General features: G+C 51.7%; 1 protein-coding gene and 1 pseudogene across 8 annotated transcripts in view; one reads left to right on the top strand and one right to left on the bottom strand.

Annotated features, from left to right (window-relative positions):
• Ndrg4 (N-myc downstream regulated gene 4) overlaps positions 1–17693 on the bottom strand; it is a 37983-nt gene extending 20290 nt beyond the window's left edge. For 3 of the 8 annotated variants that reach the window (NM_001372428.1, NM_001372429.1, NM_001372430.1), the window contains exon 1: positions 16796–16904. Coding sequence is in view for 4 of the 8 variants with exons in the window: in NM_001372421.1 (NP_001359350.1) it covers positions 16284–16320 (37 nt within the window). In the remaining 4 variants the exon portion in view is untranslated. Of the gene's footprint in view, positions 1–16283; positions 16396–16795; positions 17015–17574 lie in introns of those variants that run through there. The other 5 variants (NM_001372421.1, NM_001372426.1, NM_001372423.1 and 2 more) reach the window with 3 other exon arrangements.
• Positions 19272–19974, top strand: Gm6013 (predicted gene 6013; annotated as a pseudogene).

Genomic DNA, 23263 nt, shown 5'->3' with positions numbered 1-23263 from the left:
CGTCTGGCAGGGGCTAGAGTGACATTTCCCTCAGGGCAACAGAGAACAAGCTTCCACAGAACGTTTCTCTCCCCACAGCAGTTGGGGGTGGAGGAGATGGCCGCTTTTCTTCCCAGTGGCGGCCAGGTGGATGACAGACAGGCAGCTGAAGCCTGAAAATGCTGCCAGGCGCTTTCTCTCTTGCTCTTTTTCCTCCAGACCACTCATTCCTTAGAGGGCTCCTGAAGCCTTGAGTTCCAAACAGGCCTGGGTGACCCCTGGCCCTCCCACTTAGTGTTTAGGCCACAGTCGTGGTCCTTACACTGCTGGGTTATGTTCGCATCACTGGCCAGCTTCCTGTGGGCAAATCACAAGGAGACTGGCTAGCATGCGGGGGGGTGGGGTGGGGGGGTGGACGGTGGGGGGACGGGGACGGGGACGGGGACGGGACTGTGGTCTCCTGCGCTCTCCCTGGAAAGCCCAGGGAGGATGGTGGCCATAACAGCTATATAGAAGCCATGCAGGGCTGGGCTGCAGCTCTCCAGTGCCCTGCCTAGCCTGGGATAAGCTTTACTTCTCAAGCTCTCTCAAGCATCAAGGAGAAAGGAGAACTCTGTAATGGGTGGCTTTTGTCTCCTGCCCAGGTGCTAACTAGGCTGGACCCTGCTTAGCTTCCAAACTCCAATAAGATTAGGTGTGTAATGGGGCTGGCGAGATGGCTCAGCGGGTAACACTGCTCGATGGTCCAAAGGTCCTAAGTTCAAATCCCAACAACCACATGGTGGCTCACAACCGCCTGTAATGAGATCTGACGCCCTCTTCTAGTGCTGTCAGAAGACAGTTACAATGTATTTATTTACAACAATAAATAACTCTTTGGGACTGAGAACAGGGACTGAGCCAGAGGAGTCAACCAGAGCAAGCAGGATTGCCCAGAGCAAGCAGAGGTCCTAAATTCAATACCCAACAACTACATGAAGGCTCACAACCATCTGTTCAGCTACAGTGTACTCACATACATAAAATAAATAAATAAATCTTAAAGAAAAGATTAGGTGTGTTGAAGTTCTATACCCCAAAATGAGGCAAAACTACTTTATCTGAGCAGTCTTCCTCATCCCTCTGTCCTCTCAGACGCTCGCTCCCTTCCTGATTCTGTTTCAGGGAAAAGGCAACCCCGCTGGGTGAAAGGCTGAACTGGTCTCCAGCAGCAGCAGCAGCAGCAGCAGCAGCAGCAGCAGCAGCAGCAGCAGCAGCAGCAGCAGCAGCAGCAGCAGCAGGAGGGACCGGGCTCCATTTGTGAGCATCAGTAACTGTGGCTCTGTGATGGGGTTTAACCTCAGATTAACGAGGGTTAAAAACACAGCAGTTAGGGCCAGCAAGATGGCTCAGCACACAAAGGCATCTGCCACCAAGCCTGATGACCCAACGTTAATCCCCGGAACCTATGTGGTAGGAATGAACGTGCTACAAGTTGTCCTCTGATCACTACATGCACACCCTGACAATACATGTATATGTGCGTATGTGCACATATACACACACAAATAAAAATGTAACAAAGCGTTTAAAAAAATATATATATATAATACCCCAGACCCATGGGGAACTGGCAGAGCCCATCTGGGGTGGTGAGGCTCATAGGGAAGATGGCAAAGCTACCTCTGGTCCATGTATGGATGTTGAGTGTGTGTGTGTGTGTGTGTGTGTGTGTGTGTGTGTGTGTGTGTGTAAAGATGTCCACCATAGCTTCTTCTGTTCTCCCTTCCCCAGGCTGCTGAAGATTGCTGTCCCACAGAAAGTGTTCCTACACCGACCAGCTAACCTGTCTATGTATCCATCTGTACACCATTCGCCTCGCCTTCTTGTCCAGCTGTATGCAATAACTGCCTCACCTGTGTATAATCTAACAAGCATGCTGCGGTGTCTCTATCATGGAGCCCCATCCACCTGATGCTAGATTTTCTGCATGTGTCTTTTTCTCAGTCTCCCACTGGGCCTCATCAGGTCAAGTCCTTGGAGCCATGCAAGGACGTTAAGGTGGTGGTGGTGACGTTGGTGTTCTTTCTCAGCCAAGAGGAGTCAGTCAACTGTCAGTCGGACGGACAGGTAGTGGGTGTTTCAGACACCCCTACCACTCAGCTGTGCTGTATCCCCAAGGCTACAAGATCCATCATCACAAAATAAACCAAGCATTTGAAGGCCAACAACACTGGGAGAGGGGTCCCCACTAAAGAGGAGGACATCATAAGGATTGTCACCAAGTCAGCACACCCCAAGCTGGAAGGGTCTCCCACTGCTCCCCACACACCTGACCCTGAACCCTAAGACCCTCAATTTAAGGGTCTGGAGCCATTCTCTGTGGATCACCCCCCCCACCTTCTCTCTCCTGACCACAGAGGGTGGAGTCTTCTTCACCGGCTCCACCTCAGGAGTGGAAGAGGAGGACACAGGATGTTTCTTCTCTGGCGTGCTCTCCACTTTCCGCTCTAGCTGCTGACCCCTGCTTTGTTCTAGACCTGAAAGAGACCCACTCTCCTGCTTTCTCACTGAGTTCCTGTGAAGGCCTACTCCCCTCCCCCAACCGTGAACAGAAGACCGCGTGACTAGAGAGCACCTTCACTTAGGAGTACCATGCAACCGTTAAAAAGGCAGCATCACTCTGAAACACACAGTTAGGGACAAGGGCTACCACACGATAAGTAGGAAAAATATCCCATTTATGTAAGGAATATCCACCAAACTGGTGCCTATGTTAGCAAATTCAAAAGGAAGCCTTCACATGGCTTCAGATAAAGTATCAATTCATCTGGCAGGGAGGGTGCTGGTTCTGAGTGGGCAAACAGATTTCTACTCTACACACTGGATTTCTTTCATCTCACCTAAGACACTAAGACTCCGCTCACGTTTTATACATTGACGAGGACAAAGACCACTTGTAGTAAAATCATAACACCTCCCCACTTTACCCTACAGAATTACAACAGACACAAACTACAGGACTTCCCCCATGGCCCCGTGTTATAGAGGCACAACCACAGCTGAAGAGGAAGGAACACACAGGAGCAATGCTGTTAGCAAGCAGGACGGATGCTGTGGACCTGGGGGGTTCAGGAGGACCCCCAAATGATAACAGCATTCAGCTCTTCACTCTTCCATGGGCGAAGGACCCTAGTCCTTGGTTTTTCGTAACTGTGACACTCTGGAAGCAAGCCTGGGCAGTGAACAAAGTCCCCAGTTTGCTTGCTCTCATTAGACTCTGTGTTAGGCATGTGGAGCATGGACAGAGGAGAAACCACGTGCGGTTCTCAGAGCTGCCTAGCACAGTGGGCTCGTGGTGCTGCTGTGTCCTGCGCAGGGGCTGTCAATCCTGACTGCTGCCAGGGGGCCGGAGGTGGTTACCTGCTCGGCTTCTCTGCAGGGAGAACTATCTTTCTCTGTAGCTGGTTATCACATGGGAAGGTACTCTGACAATAATACCCTGTTTCTTCTCATACTTTTCCAGGCTAATTTTAGCAGCCCTTGACATCTCTTGTCCACCATTCTTACTGTGGCGTTTATCTAATGACAATGTTCTATTTCCGTCATCCTGTCTGGTCGCTAGTTGGGATTCTGGGAGCAAGAGTTATCCTTTCTCCTCTGTGTAGCTATCCAGTCCACCATTTATCATACCACAGCAGACTTGGGGAGATTTATCCTATGGGCTAGATTCTGTTGTGGCTATCAAAGCAAAGCAGGCCGGATTTGGCCACCCTACGTCCCTTTCAGGTGGCACTTTGTCCTTTTGATGTGAATCCATCAGTTTTTGAGCAGCCACTAACTGGCTGGCCACATCTGGCATCGCATGCGCGTCTTGCATGCTCTCTGTGTGTACCACAGCGCTCTCTTCTCCAGGGTCCCTGGCTGCTGTTCAGAAAGCCTATGAGCTCAGCACTTGCAGGGTAACTGCTCTAGGTCCTATCTGCAGGCAGAGCCAAGGGAAGTAAGTACTAAGACTCATGCTGGCTCTAAATCCAGCCTACTGTGTGCTTACCAGGAGCCTGGAACTAGATTTCCAAGTCCTTTAAGTACAGTCGGACACTACAGACTTTATCAAGTGGTGAGGAATCTGGCTTATATTGTCCTTTTCTTTTTCCCTGCTGAAGATCAAACTTGGGGCTTGTGAATGCCAGGAGATTCCCAATGTTTTATTTTCATCATTCCTAGAGCAGGTATAAGATTTAGAATTGACCCCTACAAGATGAGGGACTTTTGGGTGTGCATGTGTAGTGTGCATTCATGCATGTGTGTAGGACCAAGGTTGACATCAGCTGTTTTCCTGATGTCACCACCTCATTCATCAAGGCAGGGTTAAACCTGGAGCTCCTGTCTCAGTTAGGTAGCTTGTTCTGTGGGTCTCTTCACCTCCTTTGGATTACAGATGGATGCATTTCCATGGGTTTTGGGGAGCTGAACACTGGTCCTCACTTGGGGTCTGTCTCTCAGCCCATTGTGACTTATCATCACTCAAGGCTTTGCCTCTGAAATCACAGAAAGTGCTGTTTGGAACTTTAAGATTCTCATGTTTAATCCCAGCATTCAGAGGCAGGGGCAGAGGCAGGAGGATCTCTGTAAGTTTGAAGCCAACCAGGTCTACACAGTGAGCTCCAAGACAGCAAGAGCTATAGAGTGAGACCAGGTCTCAAAAAACAAAACAAAACAAACAGAACCCCAGCTCCAAAGAAAACGGGAAATAAACGGTTTCAACCCCCTTGCACTCCAACTCTGCCTCTGGTCGTCTCCTTGCTGCTGGCATGCACATGCCTCGTGCCATCCCTGTCTCTGCAGCACCATGTCTCTAGGGCACACTATGCTGTGACACCCGCTCTTCAGTCTCCTGGGCTCCCGGGACAGCAATGACAGCACGAGATGCCATGATGACAGCATTGCTGAGCTGCCCATCTGCCATGAGCTGTCCGAGGCTCCCGGCGTTAGAGGTGGACAAAGATTTAAAGCTTGTACTCTTAACTGACCAGTGGCCCTCTCTGAAGCTGGAAATTGAGGCACAGCACCAGTGTGTGAGCTCCATTCCTCTACACAACGCAGCAGCTCCAGGCAGGAAACTTCTAATCCTCAGACCAAGGGCAGAGGGAGCGACAATCTTAACTACGCACACAGGCAGCAACTGTGTGGAGCCAGAGCAGGCTCCTGCTGCTGCAGAGATGACGCCTGCTCTCTCCATTTCCTAACTAAGAGATCCTAAAAGTGTATATGGGCAGTTAAGGATGGGAATGGTACTCGTGACCAGGAGATGTGACATCTAAGGGTAGAGCATGTGACCTTGGCCACTATTCTTTAAGGGTGAGGTATACCATCGTTTTCTGTTCTCTCTCTCTCTCTCTCTCTCTCTCTCTCTCTCTCTCTCTCTCTCTGTGTGTGTGTGTGTGCATGCTATGATCTGCTTGTGACGGTCACTTTGTGGGAGTCAGTCCTCTCCCACCACATGGGTTTCTATGGATGGAAACCATCAGGTTATCAGGCTCAGCTACAAGTGCCTTTATCCACTGAACCATCTCATTGGCCCAAGATACACTGGATATACTGTTCTTTGGCTCTTTCCCTGCTAGATTTTTGGCTAGAATACAGATATGATGGCAGGAACTTGAGCAACTACTTTGGATGCTGAGCTAGGACACTAGGAACAGCAGCAGCAACACAGCAGCAGCCCCCGAGCAACAGGTGACAATGAATCCAGGCCTTGTGTGGAAGAGGGGACCACAGCCTGCTTAATCTGTGGTTGCCATCAGTTTTCTGTCACATACAGTTGACACTCATGTATGTTTGAGACATTTTTCCTGGGAGACCAGAGACCCACCCACATACTATATAATATGCAAAACTATGTTACAGGGAAGGGAATGCCAGGGATTTTTCCACAGGCAAACAAGCAGCACTCATGATCCTGGCCCTGCAGGACTGTCATATCACGTGCGGTCCTACCCCGAACCCCCTTAGCAACACAACCCTAGGTAACGTTCTCTCTGGGGTCTCAGGGCTGCACTGGCTGGCAGCTGTATGTGTAACCATGACCCACACAAGTTAAAAGCTCCCTTTGGCACTTTCGTCACAAATTCTCAAAAGTTCCTCAGCACAGGCATCTCCCACTTAGCTCAGCTGTGCCTGCCCAACCTGGCGAGCTTCCCAGAAACAAGGACACACTTGTCCCGGATCCTGGGGTAAGATCCAAAAAGGTAATAAGTGGCGGGTATACCTCCCCCTGCCCAGATTCTGTAACAGTCTCAGACAGAGGGTGGGCACACACATTCCCAAGGCATTCTCCTCCCCAAAGCCTCTCCCCAAACCACCTGTTTAATTAGCACTTTAGAAATCAATGTCGCCACGGAAAAGGACTCCACAGCACCAACCACCTGCCAGCCTTCTCCATCCGAGTGCCCGGCCTGTAGGAGGGTGCCACCTGCTGTACCCTCCTCATGCAACAGCACCTGTGCCTCCCTTTGAAGGTCCTCAATCCTTAATCTATGTGCTTTAAGCAGGAATGATGGACGGTGCCCGAGAAGTGAACCCAGCCCATTCATTGGCTGGGTACAATCTGGGCACACATCACTGGTGGACATCACGGATATGACAGCCTGCAGTGCTCTGCAGTGCTCTGAGATGTGACCTTCACCTCTCTGTCCTGCCTCAGCTGCCCAGTCATGGTCACCCCATCTGGCTTGACTTTTTGCAGGGCACCCTTTTGAGGGCTGAAGCTTTCTGAACATCAACATGACACTCACAGTTTTTTGTTTTTAAGGTTTTTTGTTTTTTTTTTCCCCCAAGACAGGGTTTCTCTGTGTAAGCCTTCTGCCCTGGAACTCATTCTATAGAGCAGGCTGGCCTCAAACTCACAGACCCGCCTACCTCTGACTCTTAAGTGCTGGGATTAAAAGGTGAGCCACCACTGCCTGGATTGACACTCAAACTTTTAATATGAGCATTTTAGACCCTGGGCTTTCCCCATGAGTATAGTCAAATATCCCCAACTCTGAAATCTGAACTATTTTCAAATCATGAAGAGACTTCTTCAGGCTGCTTCAGGAACTAGGGAGAAACCACTGACAACAGATTGCTGTTCAGGGCTGGTGCAAACAACTAACAGGTCTGTGTGCTTTTGTGGATGGAGGCCATAGAAGGGACAGAGCCAGTCTGGGGCGGCAATTTAACACCTAAGGTGGTTAGAGGTGTCACCTTGCTGAAGAGATACAAACAGAGGCATGGGGAAGGCAGGAAGGAAGCCGGGTAGTCTGGGAAGAGCACCAGTGTTGCCTGCTTGGTGGGAAAGTCGAGTGGGACAGATAACATCCAGCATTGTAGGCTGATAGAGAAACCGAGGCAGAGCCCTGAGGTGGTACAGGTAGGAAGGTCTCAAGTTCAAGGTCATCCTCAGCTACATAGAAAGAACAAGGCCAGAATGGGGCAAAAGGACCCCACCCCCCAGTCTGGTACTCCAAGCACACACAGTAGGAATACACTGTGTATTCAGGTCCTGGGGAAGCTGGTGCTTCCAACGTTAACATGGAGATCAGATGAGGCCCACAGTGAGTATAGGCTTTAGGGAGGCCAAGTGGATGGGACACATGGCTAAGTGTTAGAGACGGCTCAGGGTGAGGCAGAGCCTCCACTCAGGACCCAGCTTTTGTTAGAATCTTTAAGGAAGAGCTCTTTGCTGGGTGCATCAGGAGGATGACCTGTCATCCAGAGGAAAGGGCTAAGACATCTACCCATCCAAGCAACCTAACTAACAAGAGTGGAACGTCCAGGCGGTGGTAGCACACATCTTTAAGCCCAGCACTTAGAAGACAGGGGTAGGGGGATTTCTGTGAGTTCGAGGCCAGCCGGGTCTACAGAATGAGTTTCAGGACAGCCAGGGCTACATAGAGAAACCCTGTCTTGGGAATGAAAAAGTGGAGGAGACCAAAGCCCAACCTGTGCCTACTGTGGCTGCTGCGGAGCCCAACACTGTGTTGGTTCAAGTTCTGCGTTTGGGCCTGCCACCTGCACTGAGAAATCTACTATAACATCCAAATCCTCCCTGTTTTGGGTTCAAAGGGCCACGTGAACCCTAGCGTCTGTCCTCATGGACATCATACAGAGTCATGCTGTGCAGGGGATGGCCAAGAGGCAGGCCACTCCCTGTGTTAGAGAGGCCATACCTCCATCTACTCTAGGACAGTACAGGAGGTCTCTTCAAATGTAGAAAATCTCCAAAGATGCCTCCTGAGCTGTGGTGGTGAAAGGACTCCCAGATTATCCCTCCCTATGTGTCAGGGAACATTCAACGTTGTTCTGTGTGGGTGAGGAACAAGCTTAGGCACATCTACAAGGACCCCTCACCAATGGGAAGGGCCCACCCTGCCCCAGGTCCCACTCCTATCCTAGACCCGACCCTTGTCTGCCAGACACATCTAGCAGAGAACATCAAGGGGTTAAACAGGGCTACAAGCCATTTCTGGTGCTCAAGGTCTGGGCACGAGAGCCACCAGGGAACAATTTTGGATACAGATTATGTGAGGGCTACAAACCCTGAACCCAGCTATGGGACCACCCTCTAAAGAAAGGCATCCCTCAAGTACTTCCTGTGACCTCCAAAGTGACTGAGGTCCCTGCCCCTGCCCACCTAGGCATATCTACCGGCACATAGCACTTACTTCCCCTGCCTGCCTCCTGACAGAAGTGGGCTGAGAAGCTGGCATGTCCCAAAGGTGTGTTCCATCAGCCACTCTGGAGCAGACATTTTATTCACAGACTGGACTGATTGACTGACTCCCTCTCTCTTTGTGCGTGTGTGTGTGTGTGTGTACAGGCATTCACATGTATGAGTGTGTATAGATACACACACACACAATCTTCTATACCCAAGGGGATCAGGGTATGGCAGGCAAGCAGGGTCAAAACACACAGCCAATTCTGGCTTCTGTGGTGCTTTCTCAGCTGAGCCCAGGACCACACTGAGACACAGCCAAGCTCAGCTTCAGCTCTAGGTCATACAGCCAGGGCTGATGGGAAGCGTCCATGCGGACGACAAGCCTCAGGGGTCCTGCCCACCTTCTCTGCAGGTCACTTTGCAGTGCGCGATCTAACGAATCTTCATTACCTGGACTTAACGCCCTTATAGTTCTGAAGGTCGGAAGCCCCATAATCAGCTCTGCCCAGTGAAAAGTGTGTGTGTGTGTGTGTGTGTGTGTGTGTGTGTGAGTGGGGGGGGAGTGGCTGCAGACTCCCTCCCTCTCCAGGCAGCATTCCTCACAACCCTGGCTCAGGTGGCCCTCCCCACTGCAAGGCCCACAGCCAAGCAGCCTCTACTGATCTATCTCACAGAGGGGAAATCTAGGGACGCACAGTCTTTCGGCAGGCTTGTGGGAGTTGGCCTTCTGAGACCCTGAGGGGAAAAAGACAGTACAGCCAAGCGAACAGCGTGGGCGGGCTGTTCTGCTTCTGCCTGTTTCTATAACAGACTAGCTTCTGCCTCCCTCTTACAGTGGGGAAAAGGAAGTACACACAGGACCCTACTTGCTAATCTAGGAATTTTCTCCAGATGAAATCGCTAATCTAGCTGCAAAGCCCCTTCAGTATGGCTGCCAAAGTTTAGCCCTAGGTTCTAGGGGACTACGTTCAGAATACCCGTTTGGGGCTGTTCTTCTGGCTAGCACACCCTAAAAACATAAAGGGGAAACTGAGGTATGCATTTATACGATGAGGCTGGAGGTAGGGGCCTGTATACTGTGCTCCTGTGTTCTACCTCTGCCAGGGGCACTGTTCCCTAGGCTACACTATCTTTTTCCCCTCAGGGTCTTGGAAGGCCAGCTCTCGGGAGCCCTCAGAACAACTGCGCATCTCTCCATTTCCCCTCCGTGAGAGAGATCTAGCTCTCTGAGCCTGCAGGGCTGGCTTCATTGAAACCACAGCTCTTATAATGCTATTCTGCTGGGTAGCGGCAGATTTTCAGTTTTATTTATTTACTTTTTATATTGTTTCTGAGACAGTTTCCCTTTGTAACTCATGCTAGCCCAAACCCACACCCTTCTTCGCTTGGCCTCCTAAGTGCAAGGATCATAGGGGTGAACCATCATGCCTCGCCATTTTTCAGTTTAAGACAGCCAGAACTCAAGTGTTAGGGGTGTTGGTTGGTTGGTACAGTGCTCGCCCAGTGTGAATGGAAGTCCTGGGTCCAATCGCAGCATCATATCAATTGGATATGGTGGCACCCTCTCCAAACTTCAGCACTCGGGAAGTGGAGACCGGAGGATTAGAATTTCAAGGTCACCCTCAAGGTTTTAGTAACTTCAAGGCCAACCTGTGCTACAAAGGAGCCTGGTTGGTTGTCTTTTTTGTCGTTTGTTTGTTTGTTTGTTTGTCTGAAGTAATGCTGGGGCAGTGGTGGTTCATGTCTTTAATCCCAGCTCTCGGGAGGCAGAGGCAGGTGGATCTTTGTGGGTTCAAGGCCAGCCTGGTTTACAGAGCAAGTTCCAGGACAGCCAGGGCTACAGAGAGAAACCCTGTCTCAACATACCAAACCAAATCAAACGGAAAGTAAACTTAATATTCACGTGTACACATTCACTAAGAAAAACGAGAAAATAAAAGGTGAGGTGAAAACTGCATACATCCTGCCATGTCCCACCATCTATCTCCACGGCCTTTTCAATGCCCAGCAGCACCCTGGAAAAGCTTTATTTTGGGGAACTAGGGATGAAACCCAAGGCCCAGCAGGGCTTCCTGCACGCTCAGCAAGTGCCCTGCCACCGAGTCCCAGCCCCAGCCTTGAAGATGTTACTTCTGATGCAGGAAACATAGTTCTAACAAAACTTCCCAGACTCTAGAGCCAGTTCGTCTGGTTCAAATTCCAGCCGGTCATCGGCCATCAGTGTGACCTCTGGCGAGCGATCTGCTACTCTGTGCCTCAGTTTCCTTAAAAGTAGTACACTGATCATGAGACATTACGATGGCAAGATAATATAGTGAAGGCATCCGGGGCGTTGTCTGATATGTAGAGAATGTCACGCACTGGTGAGCTGTCACTGCCATTAGTATTACTTATTTTTAAGGGGACATCTGAGTGGGGGATAAATGACCTCTGGAAGTGAGATTTGCAGATGCCTGCCTCCCACCCCCTCTGTCTGTGTGTTTGTGTGTGTGTGTGTGTCCTGAGCTGAGTGCAGTCTAGTGTTCTGCAACTGGCTGCTGCCACTTTCTGCAATAAACCTTTATCTGTTCTTAAAGTTTCAACTGCAGAGAGATCATGCATTGCCAAGACCTGATACACCACTACCAACTGGCCTTCTGTGAGGGTGGTACCAGCTCTCTTCTATACACTGGGAGCCTCCCCATATCTAAGGATCTAGAAACCCTACTCCCTTGCCTGCCTGGGCATCCCACAGGTACAGCCCAGCACCCCAGTGAAACAGTGGTGTGTACTGAGATGTATAACCTGGAGAGGAAGAAGATTCAGGGGTCCTGATTCTAGTTTTAAGCCTTAGTTTCCCTCGACCGCCCTAACACTAATCAGGCACTCTTTATAAGTATCCTGTAAAACTGTGGGAGACACGCCAGGACTATGCTGGTTTGAATGAGAACTTGGTCCCCAGCTGGCGGCTGTCTGGGAAGGATTAGGAGCCGTGACCTTGTTGGAGGAGGTGTGTCACTGAGACGGGTTTAAGGTCTATTCACACTAAACTCTTCCTGTTTCCAGTTTCTGGATCAAGATGTGAGCTTTCAGCTGTTGCTTGAGCATCATGCCTGCCTGCCTGCCACCACGCTCTCGGCCAGGATAGTGATGGATTCCTTCCCTCGGACTATAAGCCCCAAATGAACCCTTCCTTCTATGAGTTGCCTTGGTCATGGTGCTCTATCACAACAACAGGAAAGTAATTATGACAATGACTTAAACCCGAAATTCTATACACAGGACTGCCAGACCTTTGCTTTTTTAATTGTACAAGTTGTTTTTTTTTTTAGTTTTTTTTTTTTTTTTTTTTAAAGATTTATTTGTTATTATATGTAAGTACACTGTAGCTGTCTTCAGACACACCAGAAGAGGGAGTCAGATCTTGTTACGGATGGTTGTGAGCCACCATGTGGTTGCTGGGATTTGAACTCTGGACCTTCGGAAGAGCAATCGGGTGCTCTTACCCGCTGAGCCATCTCGCCAGCCCACAAGTTGTTTTTTAATGATACAAAAATTATACAAGTTGGGCTTTTGTGTTGTTGTTGTTTTATTAAAGATATAGTCTCACTATGAATATATAGGCTGAGCTGGGACTCACTTTATAGGGCAGGTTGGCCTCAAACTCACATAGCTCTGCCTGCCTCTGTCTGCCAAATGCTGGGATTAAAGGCATGCAGCCCTGCATCCATTTCACAAGAAGCAGTAGGGAAAGTTGCCAAGGCACACGGGCTGCTCTGGGGATGTATGTAGCTCAGGTGGTAAAGCACTTGCCGAGCACACACAAAGCCTCGAGCCTGAGTCCCAGCATCAGGTAAAGTCGAGTGTGATGGCACCTGCAGACTCTGGAGAATCAGGCGCTTATGGTCACCCTCCAATGCATAGTAAGCACACTGTCAGCCTGGGCTACAGAGACACGCTTGCTTGTGCACGCATGTGCACACACACTCACATACAAAGACAGACAGACAGACACATACACACGCACACGCACACACACACACCCATCCTCCAGAGACAGCAAGCAAATCTCTGTGAGCTTCAGTCCAGCCTAGTCTATATAGTGAACTACAAACTAGCCAGAGCTATGCAGTGAAGCCTTGTCTCAGGAGAAGAAGAGGAAAAGGAGGAGGGGTAGGTAGGAGGAGGCACCAAGATCCTCAGACGTCCAAGGGACCCTGTCAAAGCCCTAGTCTGCCATGTGAGAGCTCTCTGAAACCATCTTGGAAACTTACTGTTGGAGGACAAATACATGAGACCGATTGCTATGCAGTCTGCAAACACACAGACGTCCCACTGCCACATCCAACACATAAAAGAAAATGGCCAACTACACTAAGCCACCAGGCCGGCCCCTGAGGGCTGGGAGGCACTTGTGTGTGGACTGACACTGGGCCAGACTCCTTCACTGTGGGTCGCTCTTTCCCACTTTTGAGGTCTGACTCTCCACCCCAAGCTGCTAACAAGTCTGGAGCTCAGAGTCCAGCACTGCCCAGGAACAGAGATGCAGAGAAGACCCCTGAAACTCACATCCTCTGGGGTCAAAACTGCCTGCTGCCTCTCTTCATCTGTGGCAAGACCCACTCCCCACCCCCACCCCCCGACCCCATGCAGGGAGTCAGGAAGCTTCCACAAGCAGCAGCAGCCACCTGGGAACCTCAGGTTGTCTTCTGTTTTCCTTAGGACACTGGGCCCAGGCACGACAAATCAATGGCATTCTCTGATCCCCACAGGAGGGGCACTTGCTGTGGACATCAGGCCATTAGGGTCCAACCTCGCATGAGAGAAACTGAGGCCTAAACAAGCTCCCCAGAAATATATCTCAAAGAGGTCTGCTGTGCAGAGAACCCAATAAGAGGGCTAGGATATCCCGGAGGGGACAGGAGCCCTCAGAGCACTGAGGAATGAGCTCAGAGGCAAAGGGAGATGCTACCAGATGCTGCAACATTTGATAAGCATGCTCACATGAAGTGTGCAATGGTTTAGTCCAGCGCACAGTTGAGCAGGCAGAAGGCCATGGGTGCATCCCTCACGTAGGACATAGGTTCATCCACTCTCAGCTGTTCATATGTGGGAGAGTGACCAATCCTGTTGGCAAATAGGTATGATGGTAAGACGGATGCTGTAAAAACTACTAGAAACCACCTCCTAGGGCAAGGATCTGGAGTCCTCTCCAAGAGCATCCTGGGGACACAGCCAATGAGCAGGATGCATGAGCTTAGAGCAAACCAAGAGGTACTGAGCACGTGCTGAACTCTCAGCACAGTAATCACCCTGTTACCTGCACATCGCTCCATAGAGATAAGTAAAACATCTCCCAGTTGCCTGTGAGCAGGGGTAATGTGGAGTGTGTGTGGCAGATCCCAAGTCCTTACAAGCCAATGCGCCAAGGCAGGTAGAATCCTTCATTACCAGAAAAAGGAGCCAGAGGGGAGATAGACCTCTATGGTTCCAATCAAATATGTTACTTGCTCTGTTTCAGGAGGCCCCATAATATCTCTTAGGTGTCTTTAACCTCCATCTTATGAATGAGATGAAGGTTAAACGACCTGTTTGTTTGAAATCACAACCAGCTGTGGCTGGCGTTTGAATCCAAACCTATGAGGCAGGAAGAGGACACAAGGAGTTGGGGGTGGTGATGGGGGGGGGGGAGGCAGGTGCATGAAGGAGAAGGGGTGTGAGCTCACCGCATAGCCCAGGCTGGCCTTAAATTCGCCATGCTCATGTTTCAGCCTCCTGGGTGCCAGGATTACAGTTTCACAACACCATGGCTTGCCCACAGCTGGGGCTGCTACACCGGCAGCTTCTGACAGTGACAGAGTCCTGTTGGAAGCCCCGCCAGAGGTTCAGAAAGCCTGCCACAGCACAATGAGGGCCTGAGGGAACATTGCACATGGACTCCAATCTCCAGACCCTCACAGGGTATCGTCCATTCCCTCTGAGGGCCAGATGGGCGTGAGAGGACCTGGCTCTGTCCTCCAGGTATAAATCCAAATCCCAGCCTCTACAGATCCCTCTTCCAGTCTGAGGTGGGGAGTGGGGCTAGCCTGCTGCAGCTCTCTGTTGCAGGTGACTGCAATAAGGAAAAGTTGAAGGGCAATGGCAGGTGCCAAAAACCACCCGCCAGGCTTTCCCAGGCTCCAGCAAATCTCCACCTGCCTTTCTCTATGAGCCCAGCAAGACCCACTGTGGTTTAGCACACAGCCCAAACCCGAATCTGGCCTACTTTCCTCCTATAACACCCCAACACACACACACACACACACACACACACACACACACACACACGCTTGCACACATACATGCTCACACACACTCACAGCCCAAACCTTCACCTGGCCTACTTCCCACCTATACCTCCATCCACTACCATTCCCAACACACACAAACACACACACACACACACACACACACACGCGCTTGCACACATACATGCTCGCACACACTCACAGCCCAAACCTTCACCTGGCCTACTTCCTGCCTATACCTCCATCCACCACCACTCCACACACACACACACACACACACACACACACACACCCTCCAGGGCCAGGCCACTCCCAGACTAAGTCACTCAAGACTCTAGGGCACATGCAGAACACCCTTTGTTCCTCCAGCTTAGAACGTGACCTCCCTTTTCCATGAACAGAAAGTTCTACTTTCACTGTCTGGGTCTTCAAAGGCAGCCACTTGCTCTAATCTCTGGGTCCTTTCAGATCCCTACCCCATATCCCATTCCATTTCCTGAGTGTACACACACACACACACACACACACACACACACACACACACACACACACAGAGCAACCCCTTCCTCACCTTACAGCGGCAGGACCCCAAGTGCTGAGAAGCATCTCTTGGAATATGTTCATTAGGGATACATGGGTGTGCACCTGACAAGGGCTCAGCATGGTCCAGTGAGATCTGGACAGGGGCTGCTCCCTCCAGCCCAGGTGCCCACCTCCCCTCTGAGAACGGAAGCCTCCACTGATGCTGGACTTCATGTATGAGGAACATGTAACCTTCCGATAGATACCTGGCTTCTGTCCTTGCTCCCTTTCCCATCTCCTCTAGGCATCCAGTTTCTCCAAGGCATTCCAGCTACTGGCCCCAGGATGCCCTCAGAGGGACATCTAATTTCTTCTCTAGAGCGGGCCCAAGGTGGATGGCCTGAGCCATCACGGTTCAACCTAGCTTCCCATCTTCCTAGTCCACTTGACTCTACTTCCAGCAAGAAACTTCTTCCCAGAGAGAAAGGTGGCTCTGACCATCACAGAAAAGAGGAGGCCCTTACACAGGTTCTCCCAGCTCCCCCAGGAGGCCCAGGGCTGCTTTCTCTGGGGACTTGGGATATTTGATTGGAAAACTCCGGAGCTCCCCTGGGGTTGCTAATCGGAGCTCCGTCGACGGGACACCACAGGGGGCCTCTGTGGAGCTCCACCCTCCCAGACGCCGGCGCTCGCGGCTCAGTAGAGCCCGGCATGCTTCAGGTTTCGCTCAACTGGGAACGCGCACCCGAGAGCGCCCCTTCCAACCCGGGCCACCGCGCCCCGAACCCGCTCCAAGTCGGAGAGCGGCAGCGGCGAGCGGCAAGCCTCGGTACCTGTCAGCAGTTGGAGCCTGTGTCCCAGCACCTTCATCTTGGCGACGGTGGAGCGCGCTGGGCCGCCCGGGGCGAGGCGCGCAGTAGCCGCAGAGAGGAGCGGCGGGATAGCGGGAGCGGCGGGAGCAGCAGCCGGTAGCGCGGTGCGCTCACCGCCCCCTCCAGCAGGGTTTAAAAAAATCCACCAATGGCACAGCCGCGCACCCCAAAAGGCACCCGCCGCCACCTGGCCGTGGTGAGCGCCGGGGGGGGGGGGGGGGAGTGTGACACCGCGCGGGAGGGGCCCCTCGCGAACAAAGACGCCTACCGCCCCCAGACGTCGCGGCCGGACGGGCGACAGCCGCGGTCTCGGGGGATCCGAGCCAAGAAGGCTGGGAGACAGGGCGTCGCCCTCGCGTGGGGGGCGGGGGGAGGGAAGGTGGCCAGGGCGTGAGGGTGGTGGAGAGAAGGTGCGGGACTGCGGTGTGGCTGCGCCGAGAGGGGATCCCAGGGGTGAGGGCGCGGCGACTCACCCAGGCTGCCGAGCGACACGGTCGCGGAGGCGGGAGCCGGGCCTGGACGCCTCCGCCGCCGCCACCCACGAGCGGTGCAGGTTCCCCGCACGAGCGAGCCCCGGGAGCTGGGGGCGGGGCGCCGCGCAGCGGGGGCGTGCCCACGTGGGTGGGTGGGCGTGGGGCGCGCTGCGCGTCCCGCTTGGTGGCTGGAGCTGGACTGTCTCGGGCTGTCTCGGGCTGTGGGAGTGGGCGGGAGGCCCGGTGAGAAGACCCACAGGCCGGGGCCCAGATGCAATCTGCAGCGCCTGACCTCCCAAAGAGGGTCCCGTCTCTGTCCAGCGTTTCTCGGGGAGCGCCAGAGACTCCCACGGGGAACCTTGGCTCACTCCCACCACCTCTACCTCTCTTCCCCTCCAGTCCCCACCCATCCGTCTGAGGGGACACCCTGGGGAGGTTGGGGAGAAGCTGGGGTTCAGTGGTCCAGGAGCCAACATTCCCCCTGTTTGCAAAGTCTGAAGGTTTCTGAGGAACTCAGGCAACTTCCTGGCTAAGATGTTCTTTCTGTCCCCACCAGGGCCCCACCCACACGGTGGCCACAACCTATTCCCTGCAGGTCACCCTCCCGGAGCAGGAAAGGAAAGGGACTCTATCCTCCTCGATCTCACTGGTTCCTCAGGAGGGTCAGAGGCCCTGAAGTCTCTCTGACTCCCCAAACCCTGAGCATCACCAACCCCGAAGTTGGGACGAGATAAGAGGTCCTGGTGACTCATTCCGTTCAGGCCCTGTGTGTCCCTTACCTTTTCCTCTGGGTTCCTGTCTTGATGGCTCACAGAGAAAGTACACTAGATCAGGATCTCTCTGAGGCCCTGGGTGCGGGGAAGGAGCATGTCACAAGAAGCCAGCCCACAACACTTCTGACTTTGCTGCCTCTGTAAGAGGTGCTTTGCCCTTAGGCCTCGGCTTCAGGTGGCCACACCTGAAGCAGCAGTAAATTAACCCCACTGCCCGCTGAGGAGGCCGCTGAGATTTTGATGGCTGCAGGTGTGGCACGCAACCCCTGTTTATGTTACAGCTTGTGGCTGAAGGGATTCTAACCAGCCGGAACAAGGCAGACATGACTGGCTGGCCTTGCCCTTCTCCCGCATTCTCCTTGCCTTGCTAAACCCCCCACTAGATTACATTCCTAAAAGCGTGCCATCAGGATCTAGTCCTGTATTTGATCACTTCCTCCTCCCGAGGCTGAGGTCCAGCTATCAAAGTATTGAAGTCTAGCAGTCAAAAGTCCCCTTTGGCTGCCCTAATTAACATGCCCAGTTAAAATTAAACACCCCATCCTAACACAGGGTTCCCCCTTTACCTTTATAAACCGCCATTTTCCTATGGGCCACGTCTGTCTCCTGTCTATCCAGAGACAGTCCTTTGTGCCCCATGTTGTCACACACACACACACACACACACACACACACACCATTCCCCTTCCTCCTCTTCCTTTTCCCCTTCCCCTCCTCCCTCATCCTCTATCTCCTGTCTTTGTCTCCCACCCACTGCTGCCTGTTGTCCCTCTGGGGCAAATCAAACATCCCTCTTGTGAAAACGGGGTCTTGGGGTGTCCTGAGCTGATACGGATCCTTTTAGCGACGTGGATTTGAACGGAGGGTCTTGTGTTGAGACCAAAGCAGCAAGCTCAGAAGCTTAGTTTCTGCACGTTTGGGGAACCCCTCCGTCTTAGTGTCTTCCTTTGTGAAGGGAGTTGGGGTGAGGCAGTCTGTGGTGACAGAATGAACATTCTCTGTAATATCTTTCTTCCCCTGGGCTAGGGTTCTGTAGGTAGAAGACCAGCGCTTTCAAGCACTTTATTTTTATTTTTTCACGTCTAGCATGTGACTCTCTTCCAGCCTCTTCGTCCTCTGTGAAGCTGGGACAGTGCTGAGCCCAGAAGACTTGTGTAAGAATGATGGGGGCGTGTGTGTCCTAGGGAGACAGTGCAGGATAACCCACACAAAGCCCAGCAGGCATGATGGTCACCTGTAATCCCAGCACTCAGGAGGCAGAGGCTGCATCCTGGATGATGAGGTACAGTTTCAGTGAGAGAGGCTGCCTCAGTAATTAAAATGGAGATACCCATGTCAACTTTAGGCAAGCACAGGCCAGCACACACAGGGGCACCCCCACAAGTACACATATGCACACACGTGTACCACACACATACATCCCTCCCCTCCCCCAAGTAAATGGTAGCCTGTGAAGAACACAATTAACGTCGTGCCTGAATACTTTAGTGTTCAGTAAGTGGTTGCTATTATTGATGATGATGGTGGTGATGGTGGTAAAATTATCATTACTGCCTCATAGAGTCAGTCTTTTAACGCCTACCCTTCTCGATAATTTCAGAACGAGTCTGAATGCCCACTGCCTGACATCCTGTAACCTGACAATTTGTAAGCTCTGTGCCCACGAGCGCCTCCTTGGACTTTTCCAATCAGAGATAGCAATAATGGCGTCGAGATGGAGAGCGACCGAGTCTTGGTAGTCTCACCCAGTATATGTGCAGTACTGGAGACATTACTGTCGCGCAATGGCTTGGATGTACAGCCACCGGAATGCCTACAGAAAGTCCAGGAACTCCCGTTTCATTTTCCCATGGTTCCCTCCTCCCTGGAGCGCTCATGCTAATGAAGTAGGGTGTCCCTCAGCCTTCCGTGCCCAGCACTCGGCCTGGCAGGAGTCACCCTGCATTGCTTCCCATCTTGAAAGCTCTGGGCAGCCCCCACATGACTGCAGTAGGACCCGGGCATCCACAGGCGAGATGAAGCACTGTGTGCCTCGGAAGGGAAGGGGTCAGAGTCAGGTGACTGAGCAGAGTGCGACCCGAGCAACATGGAAATCACAGGAGGAGCTGCACCAGTATTTTGCAGAGACTGAGAGGCACCGGGAAAAACAAAGGCAACAGTGGCAGCTGGACAAAGAGCGCCTGGGTGGCTATGTGAATGCCGACGATGGCCTGTACTACAACCACTGCCAGTCTATAGAGCCCCTGGCAGAGAGGCCCAGTGCGCAGCGCCAGGCCGAGATGAAGTGTTTGTATGGAGACAGTGCTGCCAAGATCCTGGCCATGGAGGCCACCATACAGCTGAGTTTTGACAAAAAAATATGACAGAAAGCAGCCCAAGTATTGGCCTGTCATCCCCCTGAAGTTCTGAGCCCTGAGCACAGGGACCCTTGGGAATGCCTCTTGAACACAGCCCTCCCTTTTGTTTTGGGGGTGCATTCTCTCCATCTGTTCTTCTGAACGTTTCTCAGAGACCGACATCCATAGACTGATAGGAACGTGTTCAGCAAGTCCCAGTGGGCCCTTCCTGGTGGATGCCATCGAACAGCCACTATGAGTTCTCTCAGCAGGAGGGATACTGTTATCAACATGAGAAAGCTTCCCCTGACATAAAGCAATAGTTGTGTGTTACGCTGTCTCTTGAATTGCTAGTAATGTCTACTTCATTAAAGTTCTTGCCTAGAGATGGAGGAAAAAGAGGACCTAGAGGTTGTAGAGCTCTGGTGTGTCTGTCTGTATGAGGCACAGCATCTGTAATGGTCTTGGACTGATATATTACAATGTGCTTGGCTCATATGATCCATTGACTTCAGTGAGAATTCTGCTGTATCGGGATTGGCATTTCAACCCCTGGATGTGGTAACCTGCTAGGGAGTGAAAAGGGTGATGGTAGCCCCCCCCCCCCCGTCTCCACGGGGGGGGGGGGACTGTTGAGTCAAGCACAGGTGCGGTGGGAGCAGACTGTTCTGGACTAGTCACTGCAAGATTGTCACTGCTGAGCCACTAGAAGAAGAACGTACTGTCAGGCCCCTGTGCCATGAGGCTTCATCTTCAGTTCCCTAGAGAGGCTGCCTGCTGCTTGAAGGCAAGCTGGATAAGTGGGATCTTAACAGAGGAGAGCAGTACATAGCAGAGGGCCAAGCGCATGCAGGGACAGGGCACCCCTAAGAAGTGTCCTTGGCCTTGTTGCTAGTTCCCTGGAAGACGCCTCATCGGTCACTGCTGTGCAGAATAAGCAAAAGACTTCCTCTGCCATGCCTAGGCTGGAGAAGAAGGCTTCCTTTCCTCATTTGAAAGCAGAGTGAAATGTCAGGCAGGGTGTTTGCTGCACAAACCAGCCTATTCTGGCTAAGTGGGGCACAAGAGGACTTAGTGAAGACTATCAGGATGGCAGGAGCCAGGCTTGATCAGCAGGCAGCCTTGATCTGGTGCTAAAACTTCAGTGCCATCCCTTGGCGTGGGTGTCGCAACCTGTAGTAGCAGTGGACACAGACACTAGACACTGTCATCTGGGCCACAGCTGCCTCTGATGCAGAGTGAAGGCTGCTGCCACTGCTGCCACCCATGCCAGGTATCAGATGGATGCTGGATCAGCTTTTAATTCTCGGCTCAGAGTACAATATCTGCTTGGTGCAGCCCAGATCAGACCCTCTGATAAAGCCGCAAGGGAAGCCAGGAAGAGGTGTTTTCATGCTCTACAGTGGGAAGTGGGCTCTGCCTCACAGGACTACTTTGGATGCTCGGATGCCTTGGAGCCAACTAAGTGCCCAGAGGCACTTCAGAGAACAGCGGGCTTGCAGCACTGTTAGGAGAGGGCACACATGGACACTTAACTTGAATCCTGGTGCTGAGTAACATGTTGTTCTGATCGCTGAGATTTGCACTGTGAGCCCCGAGTGTCAGCCAGTGGTGCTCCCTCATGTTCTCTTATTGTGACTCTTTTTTTTTTTCCAGTAGGTGAAAGACAAAAGGACCTTCAAAGCAGTGTGGCTTGCTGCCCTTCCAGATGCAGAAGCAGCCCTGCCTGCTGCCAGGAGGACAGGTGACTGGGTTTTTCCATTGTGGTGATGAATTGGGCTGAGTCACCGTCCCTCTCTGGTCCCCTCGTGACCATGACTGGAAGCAAGTGGAAGAAGCAAGTGATGGGGTTGGGAGGGGCCACAGATGAGCCTGAGGCCATAGAAATGTCATCTCTTAGCTAGGTGCTCCCTCCCCTCCTGACTCAGTGGTCATGAGCCAGACAGCGAGCTGAAGGGGAATCATTCTCACCTTCTGTGACATTGACTTCCTACCCCTTGGTGCTGAGCCCTGTGCTAGAGAGTCCACTAGAAACAAGAGTTGACCCAATATTGATCTTTTCTTTAAACTTCATGCACTGATGGAAGAAACCAGCAGAAAGATCACAGTCTGGGCACCAGGAAGGCGTAGTCAAGATGTATAATTGAGGTGATTGTGGAATGCACTGAGGGGCTGGGGCACTCAGGGAGGTCTTCCTGGAAGAAGAGACAGGTGAGCCTGCAGATAAATGTAAGGTCAGTACATGGGGTAACTGGGAAGAGCTCTGTCCACTCATTTATCTGTCCATCTACACACATACATATATACATATATGTGCATGTATATCACATATTTAGAGAGATATCAAGACCTTGTTTAAAACAATTTTTAAAAGCCAGCATTAACATTTTAGAGTGTAACCATTACCATTTTATCTTAATAAAAATTGTTGATTTGGAAAGCTGAGACAGAATTCTGTTCAAAGCCAGCCTAGATCAATAACAAACAAAACTTCTCCAATGTAATTATAATAGCTACACTGTTATTCCCCTCTGGATACGCCCAATTTTCTTAGCCAACCCCATATTACTTGAACATTTAAGATACGTTCATTTTTTCATAATTGGAAGCGATATTGCAAGTAGCTCCCGCCATCCCAGCCTCTGCACACATGGCTGGCAAGCCACTCAGTATCCTCCCTTGTCTGGTTATGTGTTCTTTGACCACCTGTCAATGCAACCCATTGCCATCTGGAAGCCAATGTGTGCTTAAAGCGTGGCTGTCTCTGCACCTGTATGGGTCCTGGGGAGAATCCAAAGGAAAGAAAGGTATGTCTGTCACCAGCCTCTACCTTCCCAAGTGTGCCAAGCTGAGGTTAAAGCCCGGGGCTTTGATCTTGTTCTATAGTTATGTAAAGTGTTACCATTAGAAGAGATTGAAGGAGGGGTAACCCCACCAGGTTATCTCTTCTATCATTGCATCTTCTCGTTAATCTTTTCAAATAAATATTAAAAAGCAAAACTGACGCAGACCGGCATGTGTCACACAAGTTGATGTGGTGAGTAAATACTCTGTTACAGAAGCAGAGCAAAGGCGTCCATCCATGTCTTAGTTTCCCCGCCTCACATGGTCAAAGAGAAGCACCCCTCATGGCTGGTGGCCGTAACAGCTTCCCTGCACCATCATGTCCACTGGCTAGAGCATAGTCTCGCAGGACTGACCAGTAGCACAGCTTCCATGGCCTCCCAGTGAGTCTAAGAAGGCAAGCATGCCCACAGATGGGAACCTGGCAGAAAGAAGATGAAAGGTGCTAGCCACTCTGGAGAAGAACAAAGCTATTTTCCTTCCCCATGAGAAAACCACCCATCGGAATCTCTGTC

Source organism: Mus musculus, chromosome 8, assembly GCF_000001635.26.
Source record: "Mus musculus strain C57BL/6J chromosome 8, GRCm38.p6 C57BL/6J".
In the NCBI taxonomy this organism is placed as follows: Eukaryota; Metazoa; Chordata; class Mammalia; order Rodentia; family Muridae; genus Mus; species Mus musculus.
Note: the sequence above shows the minus strand (reverse complement) of the source record. Positions and strands in the feature narration are given on the sequence as shown.